We start from the raw sequence: 22,817 nt of genomic DNA, 5'->3' as shown, positions 1-22,817 counted from the left end.
CCGGAAAGGGTAACTATAGGAAGGCGAGAAATGTAAGGAGAACCAAGAAAGAATAGAGCGAATCAAATGGAAAGAAAGAATGAGCCAACATTCAAAGGAGAGACGAAGAGATCATTTCGGTAATTAACCTACGGTTCTCAGAGGGATTTCCCTTACTATAAAAAGCCCTCATGGAGATGGTGAATAGTGCAAGCTCTAGCAGGAAGAAGAAATAAGAAGAAGAAGCGTCTCCTCTTCTTCTTGTGAGAGTAAAAAAATAAAACTCCCAAAAAAAAAAAAAAAAATCATCAAAAAAACAAATTTCAAAAAGAGTTTTTGTGTTTGGGGATTGAAAAATAAAAAAAAAACAACGCCATGGGAAGTGGTAAAGTAACATTTGTGGCTTTGCTACTTTGTCTCTCTGTAGGGGTGATAGCTGAGGACCCTTACCTCTACTTTACCTGGAATGTCACCTATGGCACAATTGCTCCATTGGGTGTGCCACAACAAGGTATTCTCATCAATGGTCAGTTCCCCGGGCCTAGAATTAACTGTACCTCTAACAACAACATTGTTGTGAACGTCTTCAACAATTTGGACGAGCCGTTCCTTCTTACATGGAACGGTGTCCAACATAGGAAGAACTCATGGCAAGATGGTACCCCGGGAACCATGTGCCCAATCATGCCCGGTCAAAATTTCACCTACCGCTTCCAGGTCAAGGACCAAATCGGTAGCTACTACTACTTCCCAACCACAGCCTTGCACCGGGCAGCGGGTGGTTTTGGTGCCCTCAATGTCCACAGCCGTGCTCTTATCCCAGTTCCCTTTGACAATCCTGCTGACGAATACAATGTATTCGTCGGGGATTGGTACAACAAGGGTCACAAGACCTTGAAAAAGATCTTGGACGGTGGACGCACCATTGGCAGGCCTGATGGTATTATCATCAATGGTAAATCTGCCAAGGTTGGTGAGGCAAAAGAGCCACTCTTTACCATGGAGGCCGGCAAGACCTATAGGTACAGATTCTGCAACCTTGGTATGAGGTCATCAGTCAACGTCAGATTCCAAGGTCACCCAATGAAATTAGTCGAGCTAGAGGGATCTCACACCGTACAAAACATCTACGATTCCTTGGACCTCCATGTTGGTCAATGCCTCTCAGTATTGGTCACCGCTGATCAGGAGCCTAAGGACTATTACTTGGTTGTTTCAACCCGGTTCTTGAAGCAAGCCCTTTCCTCCGTGGCCATCATCCGCTACGCCAACGGCAAGGGCCCAGCTTCTCCTGAGCTCCCAACACCCCCACCAGAGAACACCGAAGGCATTGCCTGGTCCATGAACCAGTTCCGCTCCTTCAGATGGAACCTCACCGCTAGTGCTGCCCGACCCAACCCACAAGGATCCTACCATTATGGACAGATCAACATCACCCGCACCATCAAGATCTTCAACTCCATGAGCCAAGTAGATGGTAAGCTTCGATATGGCTTGAACGGTATCTCTCACACTGATGGCGAGACTCCATTGAAGCTTGTTGAGTACTTTGGAGCTACCGATAAGGCCTTCAAATACGATCTCATGGCTGACGAAGCCCCCGCTGACCAAACCAAGCTCAACCTTGCCGCAAATGTGAAAAACGCCACCTTCCGTAACTTCGTCGAAATCATCTTCGAGAACCACGAGAAGACTATCCGCACCTATCACTTGGACGGATACTCCTTCTTCGCCGTGGCTGTCGAGCCCGGGAGGTGGAGCCCTGAGAAGAGAAAGAACTACAACTTGGTTGACGGTTTAAGCAGGAACAACATCCAGGTCTATCCAAACTCATGGGCAGCAATAATGTTGACATTTGACAATGCAGGTATGTGGAACTTGAGGTCAGAGATGTGGGAGAAGACTTACTTGGGCGAGCAATTGTATTTCAGCGTTCTCTCACCAAGCCGTTCATTGAGGGATGAATACAACATCCCAGACAACCATCCTCTCTGCGGTATTGTCAAGGGCATGCCCATGCCAGCTCCATACAATGCTTAAATTCTTTAATGATCAATCTGTATTGGTAGAATCTAAGGGGAGGGGTAATGAAATAGGAGCTTAATTTGTTCATGGATGTATTTGTTTTCCTTCCCCAAAAAATAAATAGGACAAAATATTAAAATAAGTTTTTTGTTTACCTTCACGTCTTTTAATTTACTATACCAGTTCTCTAATTAATTTTTATTGTCATCTTTACTTTATGCATGCGATCATCTTCGGTTACTTCTTTTATTCCTTTTCTTTTACATCCTTCTTTTCCCTTTAGTTCTGAATGATCTCTGATAAATAGTTTCCTCCGACAATCAAAACTAAGTACAGTAATTTCTGTACTCAATTAGAAAAAGATTGAGGAATTCGATTGGCTTGGTACAAATGAAGAAAATTAAAGCCGGCTTCTAATCTTAGTATTTTACTTATAATTACTTCTGGTCATCCTTTTCCTTCTCTGAAGAAAATTCCAGCCACATTGGAATGGATAGTACAGTGTCCTTTAGCTTTTCATACTTTTCCAGAACTTTGCAATGAGCAAGTAGACTATAGTAATTGCTTTTGTTTAATTATAATAATTTTACAAAATTACTGCAACGTGTTAACACATCCCTTACTATTACTGCGCACTGTTGTGTTTCTTCCAATAGAAAGAACTGTTAACAAATTCTACGTTAAAGATCAGGTAATACTTATCTGTCTATTGCAGCCTATTATCACCAGGGCATTATGGCAACGATGAGTATGGTTCATAAAAAGGTTGTCAAGTAAAACGGACGACTACAATTTGATATCGTTGATAGACCAAGTAAATATGGGCACTTCTTGGCCCTCTGCCATCCTTATACAGCTCTGAGTTAGGACAACCTTTAAGAATTAAGGGATCATATTTTTCTAGTTGCGTGGAGTGCCTGAGTCAAACAACAATGATATCCACTTTATGCAGAATCTCACTTTGATCACTTCAACTGCCTATCATTCCCAATTCGAGGGGCAAAAATGAGGTATTAAATCATTACTTGGAGATCTATTTAAGGTGCTTTTATTCGAAGTCATATCATGATTTGGTTGGTTCATATCTATGGAAGAATGGTGGAGTAATACTACCCAAGGTTCTGCCATAAAAATTACTCCTAATGAAGCATTTTATGTCAATGCTCCTCTAGTACATTTGCCTTTTGGGACACTGAATCTGCTGTGTTGAATCTTATATTAGACCCATTCTTCTTCTGCAAATACTATGTCAGACCTTTGTTATTCTGCTGGTGACTTTTTGATCGAGCTCGAGATAAGAGGTACTGCAACAGCTTCAACCTGAGCTCCTACTGAACGAGGTCCAGTCCCACCTCTTGATGATTCTTCCTAGAAAATAAGGCAGATGTACTAGAGGAGCATAGGCATAACACGCTTCGGAAGGAGTAATTTTTAATGGATGAATGATAGGTAGTAGTATTACACCACCATTGAACTTCCATAGATAGGAACCAACCAACTCATGATATGACTTTGAACAAAAGCACCTTAAATAGATCTCCAAGCAACGACTTAACACCTCATTTCGCCCATCATATTGAGAATGATAGACAGTTGAAGTCATCAAAGTGACACCCCCGCATAAAGAAACTGTTCAGTAGGAGCTCAGGTTGAAGCTGTTGAAGTACCCACTTATCTCGAGCTCGACAAAAAGTCACCAGCAGAATGACAAAGGTCTGACATAGTATTTGCAGAAGAAGAATGGGTCTAATACAAGACTCAACACAGCAGATTCACTGTTTAGTTGTTGCTATGTATTTTCCGACCAGATTAGATTTTGGAGAGGACGTTGATCATATGCCTATAAGGTTTCACTACCCCTTGCCTTCGTACTTCATCTCACATTCCATGTTTCCCAGTTAAAGCCATGCCATCATCTACCAACTACATTTATACATCCTCCAAACTTTGATATGTACAATTCTGCTTGTCATGAACTTCATGCTGATCTGTAAAGGCGCATGATCAAGAAGAAGAATATTATTTAGTTAGTTACACAGCATTTATACCCACGAATTGTATTGAACGAGCAGAATTACTAGTAATGCACACGGTATTCATGGGTAGTTCACATCCATTGTTCACAAATTAGCTCAATTTAGCTGGCATATACTGCTAATATGTATCAGTTGGTTATCATCTTTGGCAACCAATCATGAATTATGGCCCCAACAAAGTTTTGGACCAGACACATATCCTTTTCTTATTCCTCAAATGCACTTTCTTCATTTCTTTTATCCTACAGTCTATCTTCAATAGCTTTTTCCCCTCCGGAAAAAAGTACCAGCTAAGTCAAATATGCACTTGCCATGGGAGTTCACACGATTCTCACAGGATGACCAAGCATTCGAATCTAAAATATACCTGCATTATCACTACTAGCTCCAGGGGAAAATAGGTGAAGTAGGAGAATACTCCAATTCTTAAACAAGCAGAAAAAAATTCAGCCAGGAAAAAGGAATGCCTCAAATAAAATACGTTGTACACCATGAAAAGATAACCGAAACTTCATACATTTTCTCCTGCCCGCAATTGCTACAATAACAGGTACAGATAGTGGAATTGAAAAGTTAAGAATAAGATACACGACTCAAATAAGAAATTTTCTCTCTATCATATTAGGCTAAATGCAATCCTGTTATACAACTAAGAATCCTAAAAAAAATCTACATCAGCAAATTCCCGACCTTCCCGGTGCCTCCAACACAACAAAAAGAACAAAAGAAATCATAAGGAATGAGTTTTGATAGCAGAAGGTAAAATAACATAAGACCAACACGGGCAAACTTTTACATCGATTTGATAACTATCAGATCCATTCTTTAGGGTTGATACAAGCATCCAAGAGTTTCCATTCTTCAGTCCCTTCTTCTGGTTTCTGCATTGAGGAACAATCATTTAGTTGATATTCAAAGATGTTTTCCCACCTTTCCTCTTATGTAAGAATGATATCAATAAAGCACTTACATGGTCATACTCCCATCGTGCTGTTAATGGAAGAGATACAAGAATGCTCTCGATCCTGCCTCCTGTCTTGAGACCAAATGTAGTTCCACGGTCATAAACCTGCAATTACAAGGGGAAGAAGGGGTTAAACAATTATCATTATAGATAGGAAAATAGAAACTAAGGGAACAGAGTATTTCACCAAGTTGAATTCCACATAGCGGCCCCTTCGTAGTTGTTGCCATGCTTTGTGTTCGTCCGTGAAAGGGGTATCCTTCCTCTTCTCTATGATAGGTATATATGCTGGAATGACGGAGTTTGCACACTCTACAATTCCAAAATTGACACTTCAAGGAAGGTATTTTATCCATTAAAGCAATTGAAAAGTTCTCCATGCTTGAAATAACTATAGTTGCTAGATTAAGCAATCAATAGGCATTGTTATTATCCTAATTATTTCAGGAAAAATGAAAATAAGATATAAAATCTGGTACAGCAATATAGTTTCCAGCATATCAACAACTCCTTTAGCAGCACTTGAATTCTTAGTCTTAAAGGCATTATCATCTAGGATATTCATCCAAGGAATGCACACGAGGAAATAGCACACAACTCACTCCCTTCTAGAGATAAGCTGTCGAACTAACAGATGTCATTTTGCCTTTTAGGCTAAAAAGGAAGCTTTGTCTATGATAAGTTGACTGCTCTGTCTCCTCCATTAACAAAGAATATTTACAAGCACATGTGGGTCTTTTCACACCATTTACCTGTAGAAAAGGAAAGAAGCATTTCTTGATCGTAGTCGTTCAGATCATCAAAGAAAATTCCTCCAAGACCTCGCCTCTCATCACGATGCTGCAAGACAATAAGCTCAATGAAAAGCTATATCGTGCCCATACTTTGATTTAACAATTAAAAGAATAGGCAACCAGAATAAAGAAACGTACTTCAACTCAACAACTAAAAGAATAGGCAATGGCAACACAAGAGAAAGCCCATTAATATACGCTTCCATAGGGCAGCCCGGTGCACTAAGCTCCTGCTATGCGTGGGGTCCGGGGAAGGGTCGGACCTCAAGGGTCTATAGTACGCAGCCTTACCCTGCATTTCTGCAAGAGGCCGTTTCCGCGGCTTGAACCCGTGACCTCGGCAACAACTTTACCCGCTACTCCAAGGCTCCCCTTCCCCATTATAAGCTTCCAACAATTTAAATTCAGAAAAGAAGGAAGATTTTTCAACTCAAGGATCCTGCACAATAATGCTGGTCCTGAACAGAAATATGCAGATATAGAGAGGAAAGGGAAAGAGCCGCTATTGCTTGCCTTTGGGCAAACAGTTGCATAAGAGGATTAACATGTTACATATCATAAATATTTCTAAAGGTTTATGAAGGCCTCTAAATATCTTTTATGAGAATCTCTGGGCTTATATAATACTTTTACTAAGGGAGAGTAGAGATTTCAGGTGTGAGAAGTGAATACCCCAAGAGGTACTTTAACAGGAATGCCAAAATTTTAGAGCTTTCAATTGCCAGTTCCAGCAACCAACAGAAGCAGGTTTCTAGAGGAACCGAAGCTTCAACCTACAATTTAAGGAGTGAACATGGAAGAATCACAACAGATCAATATACGACCTCAAAAACCACAAGAGAACTATTGCACCTATTGGGAAGGATTGTTAGACGGTTTTCTGTGATTCAAGGAGCTACATCTGTCAAAAGACTATTTAGCTGCTAGATAGTATCACATGTAAGTCATGTGATTTACTTAATATGGAACTCTGGCTCTGGTTTGTCTGGAAATGTTAAGTTGTTTTAAATCAAATTTATTAATGGTTCAGCTAAAACAATCTAAAGCTAGTGAGTAAATAACCAAACTCAGAATATTTCAATGGCCCATGCAGAGTTTCCCTATTTATCTTAAGTACTCCACCAAATTTTGACGAGAAAATTCAAATATAAAACAACTTCAACATGTTAGAAAACAATACTCGCTTACCTTAATATAGAAATAGTCATCACACCATTTCTTAAACCGAGGGTAGAAGCTAGCATCAAATTTATCACAAGCAGCTTTTTGAACCTACAAAACAGTCGGTCTGCTTCATGTAATGCAAACAGAAAATCATGATCAAACATGGGAAAAATGTTTCACTGCATTTCTCGTGGTATAATTATCTCAGTTTGACATGCAGAAATTGTGAACTAAAGATAAAGAGATTTCAAAGAAGAAAACCATCTATGTGTGCACTTATACCGAATGGAAGTGCTTCACATCCTCCTCGAAAATGTAAGCAGGTGTAAGGTCAGTACCACCACCAAACCACCATTGCCTTGGTGCTCCTGGTGCATCTGCAATTATATTGATCACAAGTAACTTTATAGTTGATAAAGCTCTCCTCTATAGGCTGATCAGCAGGATGGCATATCATACACATGAAATGATAAAAGGTATATCTAGACAACCTTGATGACTTATAACTGCAGCAGTTTGTTCATTCCTGTCATGCACTAATTTTTGTTAGTGATAAAACAAAAAGAAAATTGTGATTCCAGGTTACAAAGAAATTCGATGCTGATACTTGTGATATCCAATAAAGCACAAGGTTCCTATTATAATAAATATGTGGTTTTGGTTCATTTCCAAATAATTCTGCAAATTTAACCAATTATTAACTGTTAAACCATATATGACTAGTCACCTTCTCTAATAAGAGGTGGTCGTTTTAATATTTTATACTAATTGGTCAAAATATGTTCAGTTTGATATTTTTTTATAAGGTGAGAAATTTCATTTAAACTTGCACCAAGAAGGTGCAAAATATGTAGAGCAATTTATCCTCCCTCTCTTCAAACTTGCAGGGAGTGTATGAAATCAGTAATAAGTTTACGTCAATATCAAAAGACAGCTTACGACGTGATTTTAACAAATGTGTTTAGTTGGATACTGTGCCGGGCCTTATTTACTGGTCATTATTTCTGCCTTTCATCTATTCGCTGGTTCTTGTGTTGTTATTATTTCCGTGATGGTGCTGATATATTGTCTTTTTTGTCTTTTCGTCTTCTTGAGCCGAGGGTCTTTCGGAAACAGTCTCTCTGCCCCATCGGGATAGAAGTAAGGTCTGCATACACACTATCCTCCCCAGACCCCACTTGTGGGACTACACTGGGTCGTTGTTGGTGGTGGTGTTGTTTAGTTGGATACTACGAAAACCATATTGAAGTTTGTATGTAATTAAGGAACTAAAACTGCAATATCCTAAAAGAAACTATTGGTAATGCAAGTTTGTGAGAGGCATAGAGATATAAAACACGGGCCATGGTGCGGAAAAAGAAAAAAATCAACTTGCATATTGTAAAACCTCACTTCAACCAAATAATGTCTTTCAACGTTTTCGACACGATTAAGTTTCCTCATTCCTCCCTGGTACAATTTTAAGAATATAATCCCGATGCAAAGTCAGTCATGCAACCATAACAAGATTTCGCTTGCTGCAACCTACCGGAGGTAGCAACTAGCAAAGCAAGTTAAGAACCGCTTGGAGGTGCATTAACTTTTTACTATCAAGTCCAATGACAACTATATCATGAAGATTACAAGGTAGATCTGCAAAACAAGCACCAACGATACATCTTACTACAACATTAATGGCATTCAATGCACACCAAATAGAAGCACCCTCCAGTCCTATGTCTGGAATTGCTATCTCTTCTTTTTTCTAGTAAATTGAGTTTCTCTTTACAGATATTATACAAAAGGAAAGTAGGAATCAGCATCACTTTACAGTCCTATCTCGTGCAATTTCTTCTTTATCACTGATGAAATCTTGTTCTATCTTAAACAAATCGGAATCATCAGCAACAAATAACCATAATCAAGAGAAGGAATACCTTTTGGCGCATCAGTCTCAAAGTAACGATAATTAAAATGTAAAGTTGGTGCAAATGGATTTTTTGGATGCAGCACCTGGGGAAAACATAAAACAGAGTAATCTTTAGAATTTTCACATAAAACTCTGGATGGAGTAAAGTTTTGTCGAACACCAAAAAAGAAAAAGAAATTAAGAAAGTTGATTCTTTAGTTTATAGCATACAGATAAGGGTAAGATTTAAAGAACATTGTAGAGAACCCCTAATTCGTTTCTAACAAAATGATTTAGTATTGGAACGAAATGGCTCCCAGTAGAGTCGAACAGATGATCAGAACTAGTATTTAATATTGAGAAATAGGCTCTAGCATTCGCAATGGTGGAGCTAGGTTGAAGAAAGTGGATTCAACTGAACCCCTTGGTTGAAAAATTATACTATGCAAATAGGACAACAACGTATGCTTTTTAATTATATATAAGTTATTGAATTCCCTTGTAATAAGAGAATATTTTCGTGAAATAGCAAAGGGGTTCAAAACTTGCTACTTTTGAATCCCGTTATATAAATTCCTAGCTCCGCCACCGAGCATTCTACCGGCTGTTAACTAAGCAATAGAAACTGAAGAAACATAAATTCTAAACTACCATTACATATTATCATAAAAGACAAGAAAAAATTGAAGAACAAAAGATAAATGTGGGAAAGTGACACACTTTAGAAAAAGGGCAGAAATGTGGAAACTTACAGAGCTAACTCCAGCAGCAAAAAAGGGGATAGGACCGGGCTTGACATTCCCATTATCAGTGGGTCTAGCAGCCCGATAAGCTTCAGGAGGCATAACACCATAAACAACAGAAACATTAACACCAGCCTTCTCAAAAACAGCCCCATCTTGCAAAACCCTACTAATTCCACCGCCGCCACCAGGCCTTGACCAAACATCTTCCTTAAACTTTGCTCCTCCGTCCGCTTTTTCTATTGCCAAACAAACACTGTCTTGAGCTTCTCTTATCATTTTCTCAAATCGACCTCTAACGGAACTCGAATTTGAAGTAACATTAGACCCCATATCCGATTCTCGAAGAAACGTATCTGGCTTTTGGGATTCAGCTACTTCTTTCTCAATCATTGCTTGAACTTTAAATGAATAGTTGGTTGTTGGTTTTTTAGCTGTTTTATAGGATACAGTAAAGGGTAAGTGTAGGGGTTTAGTTAAAAATGAAAATGAAGAATGGAAAGAATGAGGAAATTGGGAAGTGGGAGTGGAAGAGGATGAAGGAGAAGAGAGAATTGGAGAAAGCATTGCTGATTAATAGTGTGGAAATTTGAGAGAAGAAAGACAAGCTTATTAATGGGTTTGCTTTTGGAGGATGAGGAGAATGGATGATTTTGTGATAAGGGGGTTAGTAGAATCCAAGGGTGAAGCCAGCAGTTTGTTTCATTTGACTGCTCTCTTATACCCACAGGATTTACCTCTCTAGTTTATGACTAGGCAATTTAACTTTGGTGAATGTCAATAGTTTGACCTCTCCAATTCGGATATGAGCTACCCATTGATTTGTTATTGTCGAATATTTTAATCCAAGCTCTCCGCGTATAGTGCAGGAAACTTATAAAAGCCCGTTTGGATTACCTACATAAAGTAATTTTTTACAGTAAAAGCACTCTTACGTAGTGTTAGGTAAACAATAACAACAACTCAGTGTATGCAAACCTTATCCCAATCCCCGAGAGTAGAGAGGTTGTTTTCGAAAGACCCTTGCTCGAGAAGACAAAAAGAGACAATATATGAGTACCATCAACAGAACCATAGGAATATAGCAACATCATACCAGAAAATAGATGAAAAACACTAACAAAAATTAGTGAATAAGGCCCGGTACTATGAAAAGGGAATAATAGTGTGGACACAACAATAATCGCTAGCAGCCTAGGACAAAACCTTATCAGACCAACCTCCTACCCGGAACGAAGTAGAAAAATGCTCAGCTACCTCCTAACCTACCACCCTAATGCTCGACCTCCACACCTTCCTATCAAGGGCCATGTCCTCGAAAACCTAAAGCCACGTCATGTCCTGCCTGATCATCTCCCCCCAATACTTCTTAGGCCGCCCACTCCATCTTCTCGAATCCACCAAAGCCAACTGCTCACACCTCTTGAGGGACATCTGGGCTTCTCCTTCGCACATGCCCGCTAAGCCTCGCTTCCCGCATCTTGTCATCCACAGGAGCCACACCCACCTTCTCCCGAATAACTTCATTCCTAATCACCTCAACATCCTCATCTCTGCTACTTTCATCTTATGGATATATGAGTTCTTAATTGGCCAACACTCTACCCCGTACAACATGGCCGGTCTGACCACCACTCTATAAAACTTACCTTTGAGTATCAGTGGCACTTTCTTGTCGCACAGGACTCCACATACTAACCTTCATTTCATCCACCCACCCTTATACGGTGTGTGACATCCTCGTCGATCTCCTCATACCCTTGGATAACCGACCCAAGGTACTTGAAAGTGCCTCTCTTGGGGATGACCTGTGATCCAAGCCTCACATCCAAGCATGCTTCTCTCGACTCAATACTGAACTTGCACTCGAGGTATTCTGTCTTAGTCTTGCTCAACTTGAAACCCTTAGATTCATGGGCCTGTCTCTAAACCTCCAGCCTCTAGTTAACGTCGCCTCGCATCTCATCAATCAGAACTATATCATCAGCGAAGAACATACACAATGGCACCTCCCCTTGAATATGTCGTGTCAATGCATCCATCACCAAAGCAAATAAGAATGGGCTGAGCGCAGATCCTTGGTGTAAACCCATAACAACCGGAAAGTGCTCTAAGTCGCCTCCCACAGTCCTAACCCGAGTCCTATCTCCATCGTACATGTTCTTTATCGCCATAATGTAGGCAACCGGCACACCGTTTGCCTCCAAACATCTCCAAATAACCTCCCTAGGGACCTTGTCATACGCTTTCTCCATGTCAATAAGCACTAGAGTAGATCCTTCGTCCTATCCCTATACTGTTCCACCAACCTCATAATGAGGTGGATTGCTTCCGTAGTCGAACTACCAGGCATGAACCCGAACTGGTTGTCGGATATAGACACCGTCCTCCTCACTATCATTTCTACCACCCTCTCCCACACTTTCATAGTATGACTTAGTAACTTGATACCCCTATAGTTGTTGTAACTCTGGATATCACCTTTGTTCTTGTACAACGGTACCACCGTACTCCACCTCTACTCATCCAGCATCCTTTTCATCCTAAAAATAACATTAAACAGCTCGGTCAGCCACTCCAAAGCCTGCTTTACCCACATACCTCCAGAATTCTACCAGAATTTTGTTTGGCCCGGTTGCTCTACCCCTACTCATCTTACTCATAGCCCCCACGACCTCCTCAACCTGAATGCCCCTATAGTACCCAAAGTCTCGGTGACCCTCGGATTGTCCAATTCACCTAGCACAATATCCCAGTCCCCCTCTCTATTCAGAAGTTTACGAAAGTATGTCTGCCATCTCCGCTTAATCTAAGCCTCTCCCATCAATACTACCATCCTCGTCTTTGATGCACCTCACGTGGTCCAGATCTTGCACCTTCCTCTCTCTCGCCTTAGCCAGTCAGAATAACTTATTTTCCCCGCCTTTGTTCCCCAAATCCTCGTATAGATGATCAAATGATAAAGTATTAGCCTCCATGACTGCCAACTTCGCCTCCTTCCTAGCTACCTTATACCTATCTTTGTTTGCTATCCTCTCCTCCTCTCTTGTGCTCCTTACGAACTTCAAGCACGTTTCCTTTTTCGCTTCCACTTTACATTGGACCACTTCATTCCACCACCAGTCGCCTTTGTGCTCGCTAGAGTAACCCTTCGAGACCCCTAACACCTCTCTTATACAGTTCGCCATCGTCGTCCACATAGTGCTCGCGTCCCCGCTACTCCTCCAAGCTCCCATAGCCGACAACCTCCCCTTCAACTCTTGAGCTTTATCCTTAGTCAAGGCTCCCCACCTGATCCTTAGCCGTCCTCGTATAGACATCTTCTTCCTCTTAATCATGATACCGACGTCCATCACCAAGAGCCTATGCTACGTCGCAAGGGTCTCACCCGTGATAATCTTGCAATCCTTGCACAACCCTCTATCATACCTCTCGAGGAGGAGATAATCAATCTGAGTCTTCGCCACCACACTTTGGATAGTGAACAAATGCTCCTCCCACTTCGGGAAGCTAGATTTCGCAATCACCAGCTCAAATGCCTTAGAGAAATTCTACAGTGAAGTACCTCCTTCGTTCCTATCCCCAAAGTGGAAGCCGTCATGCACCTCGCAGCCGAAGCCGCGATAGCCATCAGCAGTCTACCCAATATGACCATTGAAATCCCATTCGATAAATAACCTCTCTGCAGGCAGAATACTACACACAATCTCATTCAACCCCTCCCAGAAGTGCCTCTTAACCTCCTCATCCATGCCCCTTTGCGGCACATACGCGCTAGCAATATTTAGGGTGCACCCTCCAATCACTAACTTAACAGACATTAATTTATCATTCACCCCCCTAACCTCTACTATAGACTCTCTAAGTTCCCTATCCACCAAGATACCCACTCCATTCTACCTTTTATGACTCCAGAATACCACAGCTTATACCCGTATGCATCCCTCGCCTTCGATCCTACCCATCTAGTCTCTTAGACACAAGCTATACTAACATTCCTCCTCTAGAGAATTTTTGCTAACTCAATAGACTTACCCTTCAATGTACCTATGTTCCAAGACCAATTCTTAACTTGTAGGCTTCCTTGTTCCCTTTACCTCTCTTGCCTTCCGTCTCACCCCCTGACCCCTACCCCACCCCATCCCACCCCCGCCTACCCCAAGGACATGACCTTACTCTACCATCCTAGACCACAACCACTATACCTACGACAGACTAAGGGAAAACAAAAAAAGCAACGGACCAAACTAGCTAATAGTATGACTAACTAATGCGAACTAAAATAACAACAATTTAACTAACACAAAGAAGAGAAATAGGAAAGCGGGGGGGTACCAACTCCCGAAAATAGAACTTGGAAATTCGACTTGGTGCGCACTCGAGGTCGTGAAGACTGAGTTTCTTCCTTCCAACTCCCACCGGTCTTTGCGAACACCAACCAATGTCGAGGCTACTCTAGCTCACCCAATAAATCAATTCCGGCCTTCCACGCACTGCAACAAATTTCACTATCGTCAGCCGCAAATCAAACTTCTGCCTGCATGTTTGCCTCATGTTCACCTTCTCCGATAGCCTCTTGTGGGTAGGTACCTGAAACACTCAATAGAGGGCAACCTCTTGGGCCAAAAAAAGAGACAAGTACTAGAAAAGGTGGCTGAAGTGCTACCCCTGTTTGGATCTTGGAAAAGGCGGCCTGAGAAATAGGGGGAGAAAGGAATGGGAAATAGGAGGAAGAAAGAAGAGAGAGAGAGAGAGAGAGAGAGAGAGAGAAAAGATGAAAATGGGGAAGGAGGCCCGCTGGTAGGTTGTAAGGACGCGACCGGTCGTTTTATGAGTTACAGCCCCGTTTTTCCCATTTCTCCTTCCTTCTGTGTTGTTCAGCTGTATTTCATCATATCGTGTTGGTGGTGTTGTGTTCGGAGTGGTCTTAGGGTGGAATGAGACACTTCGTCTCTTAAGTTGGTTATTTAGTTAGTAAAGTCAACTGGAAGTTGACTTGTGGGTAAATTATCTCGAAATTGGGTTTTTATGGTTCGAAATTTGGGACTTAGGAGCATGTTCAGAATGTTATTTGGAGGTACGTGGTAGATTTAGGCTTGAATTGGCGAAATTGGAAATTTGGCATTTTCCGGTCGGCAGTGGAAATCTTGATATCAGGGTCGGATTGGAATTTCGCAAATTGGAGTAGGTCCGATGTGTCATTTGTGACATGTGTGCAAGGTTTCAGGTCATTCGGACGAAGTTTGATAGGTTTTGGCATCGTTTGCGGAGTTCGGAAGTTTATAAATGCTTAGGCTTAAATCCAAGGGTGATTTGGTGTTTTGATGTTGTTTTGAGTGTTCCGAAGGTTGGAACGAGTTTGAATAGTGGTATATGACTTGTTGGCATGTTTGGTTGAGGTCCCGAGGACCTCGGGATGAATTAGGGTGGTTGACGGAGAGTTTGGATTTGAGTTGATGCTGCTGAATTTGCTGCTTCTGTTGTTTCCGCACCTGCGGAGTGGGGACCGCAGATGCGATGATAGCAGACACGGGAAGCAACTGCAGATGCGGTATTTGTCGCAGGAGCGGAGGTTTTGATCGCACCTGCGAGCCCTTAGGTGCGAGACCTGGGGCGCAGGTGCGGAAGCTGAAGACTTAAGTGAACTGCGCAGATGCGCGTTTGGACCACAGGTGCGTGAATTGGGTCGCAGGTGCGAAAGTGCTGGGCAGAATGTATAAAAAGGCCCCTTCGCGAATTTCAGTCATTCTTTCACCATTTTGTGCGATTTTGGAGCTCCAAGCCGTGATTTCAAGGGGGAATCGAGGGGTTTCAGTGAGGTAAGTTACTTGGGATTTGTATTTGGTGTTTGTGATGATTTTTCCACTACCTAATCATGAAATTTCTGGGGAATTTCATGATTTGGGATTACTTGAGTTTTGGAGAGCTTTGATTTGGGATTTGAGAGGCCATTTGGGGGTTCGATTTTGGTGGTCTTGATATGTATAGACTCGAGAGTGAAAGGAGTTTCTAGTTTTGTAATTTTTTTGGATTCCGAGACGTGGGCCCGAGGGCTGGGTTTGAGTCCGATTCAGGATTTTTGGTTTAATTTTATTATTTTCATGTGGAATTCGTTTTTAGCGTATATTAATAATAATAATATACTGATTTTGGTTAGATTTGGAGCATTTGGAGGCTGAGTCGAGAGGCAAAGGCATCGCGGGTTAGAGTTTGGTCCGGTTTGAGGTAAGTAATGATTGTAAATGTTGTCCTAAGGGTATGAAACCCCGGATTTCACATCGTTGTACTACTTTAAGGTGACGCACACTCTAGATGACGAGCGTGAGGGGCGTGCACCGTTGGGGATCATGACTTAGTCCATCCCGTAGCAACTATTAAGTTGCATATTTGACTGAAACTACTTGATACTATCATATGTTAGAAGTATTACTATGTTTTTGGCTGAATGCCATATTTGGGCCTCGTGCCAACTGTTTGGACCCTTAGGGGAATTCTTTACTAATATTCCTTACTGCTTTGATTTAATAATTGTACCCAGTCATGCTATGTTTTACTGATTTCATAACTCAGTCTTATTTACTCTGTTTTGATGCATAAATGATATTTTGGGCTGAGCACCCTATTTTACTGTTCGCCCGAGTGGCTTGAGAGGTTTTTGACTAAGTATAGCCGAGGGACTGTGTCGTGAGGATATCATGGGATCGGGCTGCGCGCCGTAGCATGTTGTACTATTTTGTGATATATGAGAGGCCGAGGGCCCGATTTATTATGCCACGAGATGGCTTGTGATAGCGCTTGGGCTGTAGGAGCCCCTCTAGAGTCTGTACACTCCAAGTGAGCGCGGGTACCCAGAGTGGGTGATATGATGTTGCCCGAGGGGCGATTTATCTTGTACCCGAGGGGCGGATTATGAGTAATTGTGAGGTTACCCGAGTTGTTGGTTCTGTTGATATTATGCCCGAGGGGCAGTTTATGATACATGTCTTGCCCAAGGGGCTCTTTATGACTTTTATCATTTTTACCCTAAACTTCATTGATTCTCTGTTGAAACTGTTAGAAAGATATTTTTCAAAGAATTTTTACTGAAATTGGATTTTTATGAGATAACTGATTTCTATACTGTTTTGGAAATGTACTGTATTTGCTGTAGTGCTATGACGTGGAATTATCTGATTTCTTACTGCTCAGTTTTTATTTACTCTTATTACTTACTGAGTTGGCGTACTCACATTACTCCCTGCATCTTGTGTGCAGATCCAGGAGTTGTGGGTCGCGATAGCGAGCGCTGATCGTTCATCCAGCAGGTCTTTCGGAGTCGTCAAGGTAGCTGCATGGCGTCCGCAGCCTTGCACTTCTCCTTCTTATCTTCCTCAGACTGTTTTTAGTATCTTTATTTCCAAACTATGATAGTCTTTATTGTACTTAGACAGACCTTAGTAGATGCTCGTGACTTGTGACACCCCGATGTTGGGCTTGTGTTATTTTTCCACACTTGTTATTTAGACCCATGTTATGAGATATTATCAATTAATAGCTTAAAAATGTCTTTTATGAAATACTAGTTTGATTTGAGATTTGTGTCGGCTGGCGTAGTTTCATGATAGGCGCCATCACGACCGGGTCAGTTTTAGGGTCGTGGCAAGTTGGTATCAGAGCCTAGGTTACATAGGTCTCACGAGTCATGAGCGGGTCTAGTAGAGTCTTGCTGATCGGTACACAGACGTCTGTACTTCTCTTCGCGAGGCTGCAGAGCCTTTAGGAAAAACTTCACATTCTTGAATTCCTGTCGTGCGAATCTGTTGATTCTGGTAACTAAACTTCTGTTATTCAATTCTCTCACAGATGGTGAGGACACGTGCTACCGGTCAGGACGGACGACCACCAGTACCACCAGTTGGGGCCACTGGAGTCCGAGGACGTGGTCGAGGCCGTGGTAGGGGCAGGGGTGTAGCCCGCACAGCAGCTAGGGCAGCACCTGCAGATCCACCAGTCGCCCCAGTTCATGATCAGGTCCCAGTTGCGGATGCTCCAGCAGTACCAGCTCGGGCACTGGCTGTCCCTATTGTTATCCCAAGCCTATAGGAGGCCCTGGCCCAGATTCTATCAGTGTGCATTGGCCTAGCTCAGGCGGTCTCAGTTACTACGACCGCAACTACTTCTCAGGCCGGGGGAGGCACTCAGACTCCCACTGCTCGCACACCTGAGCAGGTCGTGCAGGGACTTTATACACCAGGGGTACCTCCAGCCCAGCCGGTTGTAGCTGCTCAGGACTATGTAGCTCATGTTATGCCAGAGGACGAGCAGCGGAGATTGGAGAGGTTTGGTAGACTTCAGCCTCCGTCGTTAAGTGATGCTGAGGGCGAGGATGCACAAGGTTTCTTGGATAAGTGTCAGAGGATGCTTCGGACCGCAGGTATTCTGGAGACCAGTGGGGTCTCATTCACTATTTTCCAATTCTCCAAGGTTGTAATTAGTTGGTGGGAGGCTTACGAGAGGCGTAGGCCGGTTGGTGTCGCGCCCCTTTCTTGGCAGCAGTTCTCCGTTCTCTTCCTGGAGAAGTTTGTACCCGAGTCTCGCCGAGAGGAGCTGTGCAGGCAATTCGAGCAGCTTCGTTAGGGTGATAGATCTGTTATACAATATGAGATGCGGTTCTCCGAGTTGGCTCGTCATGCGGTCTGGTTGGTTCCTATAGACCAAGAGAGGATCAGGAGGTTTATAGATGGCCTTGGTTTTCAGCTTCGGTTGCTTATGACCAGATAGAATGTATCTGGTGCTACCTTTGATGAGATTGTTGATATAGCTCGACAGATTGAGATGGTTCGTGGTTAGGAGAAGGTTGAGAGGGAGGCTAAGAGGCATCATGGTCAGGGTGGATTCAGTGGTGCTGCTCATGGGGGTCAGTTTCAGCACGATAGAGGCCGTCCATTAAGACATGCTCAGTCAGCTCGCCCAGTTTATCGAGGGGCATCATCGGGCCATGGTTCTCACTGTTCTCATCTAGGCCATTCCTCACTTAGTGCCCTTCCAGCCCAGAGTTCATCCCGTGCTCCATCAGTTCAGGGTTCTTCCATGCCAGGTTCTTCTGCTAGTCATCCCGTTGCTAGGGGTTCCCTTCAGTCCCCGTCTCCAGTACCAGGGGTTGTTATGAGTGTGGAGAGTTAGGGCATATGTGGAGGCAGTGTCCTTGTCGTCTTGGGGGTCCGCCTCAGCAGAGGAGTCTGCCATCAACTTCAGCACCAATTACTTCACCACCCACCCATCCAGCTAGGGGTGGAGGACAGTCAACTAGAGGTCGCCCCAGAGGGGGAGGTCGATCAGGTGGTGGTCAGGCCCGTTTCTATGCACTTGCAACCAGACCCGATGCTATTACTCCAGATGCAGTGATTACGGGTATTGTCTCAGTTTGCCATAGAGATAACTCTATGTTATTTGATCCTGGTTCCACTTTTTATATGTGTCATCATATTTTGCTCGATATTTGGATACGCCTCGTGAGTCTCTTGTTTCATCTGTTTGTGTATCTACTCCGATGGGCGATACTATTGTTGTAGACCGTGTATATCGGTCGTGTGTGGTGACTATTGGGGGTTTGGAGACCCGAGTGGACCTTCTGTTACTTTGTATGGTAGATTTTGATGTGATATTAGGCATGGATTGGTTGTCGTGCTATTTTGGACTATCATGCTAAGACAGTTACGCTGGCTATGCCAGGTGTGCCATGGATTGTGTGGCGAGGTTCGTCTAATTATATCCCTAGCAGGGTGATTTCATTTTTGAAGGCCCAGCGGATGGTTGGGAAGGGTTGTCTTTCTTACTTGACCTTTCTGAGGGATGTTAGTGCAGAGACCCCTAGTATTGATTCAGTCTCGATAGTGAGGGATTTTCTAGATGTGTTTCCTGCAGACCTGCCGGGCATGCCACCGGACAGGGATATTGACTTTGGTATTGATTTGGTGTCGGGCACTAAGCCTATTTCTATTCCACCGTATTGTATGGCACCGACGAAGTTGAAGGAGCAGCTTCAGGAACTCCTTGATAAGGGGTTTATTCGGCCTAGTGTGTCTCCGTGGGGTGCGCCTATTCTATTCGTGAAGAAAAAGGATGGCACGATGAGGATATGCAGTGATAATAGGCAGTTGAACAGAGTCACAATCAAGAACAAGTATCCTTTGCCTCGTATTGATGATTTATTTGACCAACATCAGGGAGCGAGGGTTTTCTCCAAGATTGATCTCCGGTCAGGGTATCACCAGTTGAAGATCAGGGACTCGGATATTCTTAAGACAGCTTTGGGGACCCGATATGGTCATTATGAGTTCCTCGTGATGTCTTTTGGGTGACCAAAGCCCCAACAGCGTTCATGCATTTGATGAACAGCGTGTTTCGGCCTTATCTCGACTTGTTTGTCATTTTATTCATTGATGGTATTCTGGTATACTCGCGTAGTCAGGAGGAGCATGCTGAGCATTTGAGAGTGGCATTGCAGCAATTGAGGGAGGAGAAGCTTTATGCAAAGTTCTCCAAGTGTGAGTTTTGGCTCAGCTCAATGGCTTTCTTGGGGCACGTGGTGTTCAGTAAGGGTATTAATGTTGATCCGAAGAAGGTAGAGGCGGTTCAGAGTTAACCCAGGCCGTCCTCAGCCACAAAGATTCGCAGCTTTCTTGGTTTGGCAGGTTATTACCATCGGTTCGTTCAGGGATTTTCATCTATTGCATCACCCTTGCCAAATTAACCCAAAAGGGTGCCCCTTTCATGTGGTCGGATGAGTGTGAGGCGAGCTTTCAGAAGCTCAAGACTGCCTTAACCACAGCTCCGATGTTAGTTTTTCCATCAGCTTCAGGTTCATATACAGTGTATTGTGATGCTTTGAAAGTTGGTATTGGGTGTGTGTTGATGCAGGAGGGTAGAGTGATTGCTTATGCTTCTCGTCAGTTAAAGCCCCATGAGAAAAACTACCATGTTCATGATCTAGAGTTGGCTTCCATTGTTTATGCGTTGAAGATTTGGAGGCATTATCTTTATGGTGTGCCTTGTGAGGTGTTTACTGATCATCGTAGCCTCCAACACTTGTTCAAGCAGAAGGATCTCAATTTGAGGCAGCGAAGATGGTTGGAGCTGCTGAAGGACTATGATATCACTATCTTGTACCATCCGGGGAAGGCCAATGTATCGGCCGATGCTTTGAGTAGGAAGGCGGTGAGAATGGGCAGTTTGGCATATATTCCTGATAGGGAGAGACCTCTTGCAGTTGATGTTCAGGCCTTGTCCAACCGGTTGGTGAGGTTGGATATTTCGGAGCCCAGTCGGGTCTTAGCTTGTGTGGTTTCTCAGTCTTTCTTATTTGATCGCATCAGAGAGCGCCAGTATGATGATCCTCATTTGCTTGTCCTTAAGGACAGAGTTCAGCACGACAAAGCCAGAGATGTGACTATTGGTGATGATGGGGTATTGAGGATGCAGGGCCGGATATGTGTGCCCAATGTAGATGGGCTTCGGGAGTTTATTCTGGAGGAGGCTTATAGCTCGCGGTATTCTATCCATCTGGGTGCCGCGAAGATGTATCAGGATCTGAGGCAACATTATTGGTGGAGGAGAATGAAGAAGGATATTGTGGGATTTGTAGCTCGGTGCCTCAATTGTCAGCAGGTGAAATATGAGCATCAGAAAACGGATGGCTTGCTTCAGCAGATAGATATTCCAAAGTGGAAGTGGGAGCGGATCACCATGGATTTTGTAGTTGGACTCCCATGGACTTTGAGGAAGTTCGATGCTATTTGGGTGATTGTGGATTAGCTGACCAAGTCCGTACACTTCATTCTTGTGTGTACTACCTATTCTTCAGAGCGGTTAGCAGAGATTTATATCCGAGAGATCGTTCGCCTGCATGGGGTTCCAGTTTCCATCATTTCAGATAGAGGTACTCAGTTCACTTTGCAGTTTTGGAGAGTCGTGCAGCGAGAGTTGGGTACTCAGGTTGATTTGAGCACAACTTTTCACCCTCAAACAGACGGGCAGTCCGAGCGCATTATTCAGATATTGGAGGACATGTTGCACGCTTGTGTCATTGATTTTGGGGGTTCATGGGATCAGTTTCTACCGCTCGCAGAGTTTTCATATAACAACAGTTATCAGTCGAGTATTCAGATGGCTCCATATGAGGCTTTACATGGGAGACGGTGTAGATCTCCAGTAGGATGGTTTGAGCTGGGTGAGGCCAGGCTTTTGGGTACAAACTTGGTGCAGGATGCTTTGGACAAGGTGAAAGTGATTTAGGAGCGGCTTCGTACAATGCAGTCAAGACAAAAGAGTTATGCTGACAGGAAGGTTCGAGATGTGTCTTACATGGTTGGGGAGAAGGTTCTACTGAAGGTTTCACCCATGAAGGGTGTTATGAGATTTGGGAAGAAGGGTAAATTGAGTCCTCGGTTCATTGGGCCTTTTGAGGTGCTTCGGAGGATTGAGGAGGTGGCTGATGAGCTTGCCTTGCCACCTAGCTTGTCGGGCGTACATCCGATATTCCATGTTTCTATGCTTTGAAAGTATATTGGCGATCCGTTTCATGTTTTGGATTTTAGCACGGTTCAGTTAGACGGTGATTTGACTTATGATGTGGAGCCAGTGGCCATTTTGGGGCGGCAGGTTTGAAAGTTGAGATCAAAGGAGATAGCTTCAGCGAAAGTGCAGTGGAGAGGTCGGCCCGTGGAGGAGGCTACCTGGGAGACCGAGCGGGAGATGCGAGAGTAGATATCCACACCTATTTGAGGTTTCAGGTATGTTTCTTGACTCGTTCGAGGACGAACGTTTGTTTAAGAGGGGGATGATGTAACGACCCGGCCGGTCGTTTCATGAGTTACAACCCCGTTTTCCCTATTTGTGCTTCCTTGTGTGTTGTTCAGCTGTGTTTCATCATATCGTACTGGTGGTGTTGTGTTCGGAGTGGTCTTAGGGTGGAATGAGACACTTAGTCTCTTAAGTTGGTTATTTAGTTGGTAAAGTCAACCGAAAGTTGACTTGTGGGTAAATGATCTCGGAATTGGGTTTTTATGGTTCGGATAGCTTCGTTAGGTGATTTGGGACTTAGGAGCATGTTCAGAATATTATTTGGAGGTCCGTGGTAGATTTTGGCTTGAATTGGCAAAAGTGGAAATTTGGCGTTTTTCGGTCGGTAGTGGAAATCTTGATATCGGGGTCGGATTGGAATTCCAGAAATTGGAGTAGGCTTGT

General features: G+C 43.2%; 2 protein-coding genes across 2 annotated transcripts; one reads left to right on the top strand and one right to left on the bottom strand.

Moving 5' to 3' along the window:
• Positions 1 to 351: 351 nt before the first annotated feature.
• Positions 352 to 2,195, top strand: LOC109237512 (L-ascorbate oxidase homolog; the record flags this gene model as incomplete). Its single annotated transcript, XM_019403825.1, is given in 1 exon segment — positions 352 to 2,195. A coding segment is annotated over 1 exon segment (1,665 nt). The 3' UTR covers positions 2,020 to 2,195.
• A 2,339-nt stretch (positions 2,196 to 4,534) lies between these two features.
• On the bottom strand, positions 4,535 to 10,303 carry LOC109237511 (oxygen-dependent coproporphyrinogen-III oxidase, chloroplastic). Its single transcript, XM_019403824.1, has 8 exons — positions 9,603 to 10,303; positions 8,879 to 8,954; positions 7,245 to 7,339; positions 6,987 to 7,070; positions 5,757 to 5,844; positions 5,192 to 5,316; positions 5,011 to 5,109; positions 4,535 to 4,921 (listed from the first exon to the last, which is right to left on the bottom strand). The coding sequence occupies exons 1-8, from the start codon at positions 10,158 to 10,160 to the stop codon at positions 4,853 to 4,855; spliced, it is 1,194 nt and encodes a 397-aa protein (XP_019259369.1). The 5' UTR covers positions 10,161 to 10,303; the 3' UTR covers positions 4,535 to 4,852.
• Positions 10,304 to 22,817: the final 12,514 nt, after the last annotated feature.

Source organism: Nicotiana attenuata, unplaced genomic scaffold, assembly GCF_001879085.1.
Source record: "Nicotiana attenuata strain UT unplaced genomic scaffold, NIATTr2, whole genome shotgun sequence".
NCBI classification, from domain to species: domain Eukaryota; kingdom Viridiplantae; phylum Streptophyta; class Magnoliopsida; order Solanales; family Solanaceae; genus Nicotiana; species Nicotiana attenuata.
Note: the sequence above shows the minus strand (reverse complement) of the source record. Positions and strands in the feature narration are given on the sequence as shown.

Excerpts from the sequence above, each read along its gene's own strand:
- LOC109237511 (XM_019403824.1), bottom strand. The coding sequence starts at position 10,160 with ATGCTTTCTCCAATTCTCTCTTCTCCTTCATCCTCTTCCACTCCCACT. Across the intron at positions 8,955-9,602 it reads TTGCTGCTGGAGTTAGCTCT|GTGCTGCATCCAAAAAATCC; the intron begins GTAAGTTTCCAC and ends TGTTTTCCCCAG. Across the intron at positions 5,110-5,191 it reads GCTATGTGGAATTCAACTTG|GTTTATGACCGTGGAACTAC; the intron begins GTGAAATACTCT and ends TTGTAATTGCAG.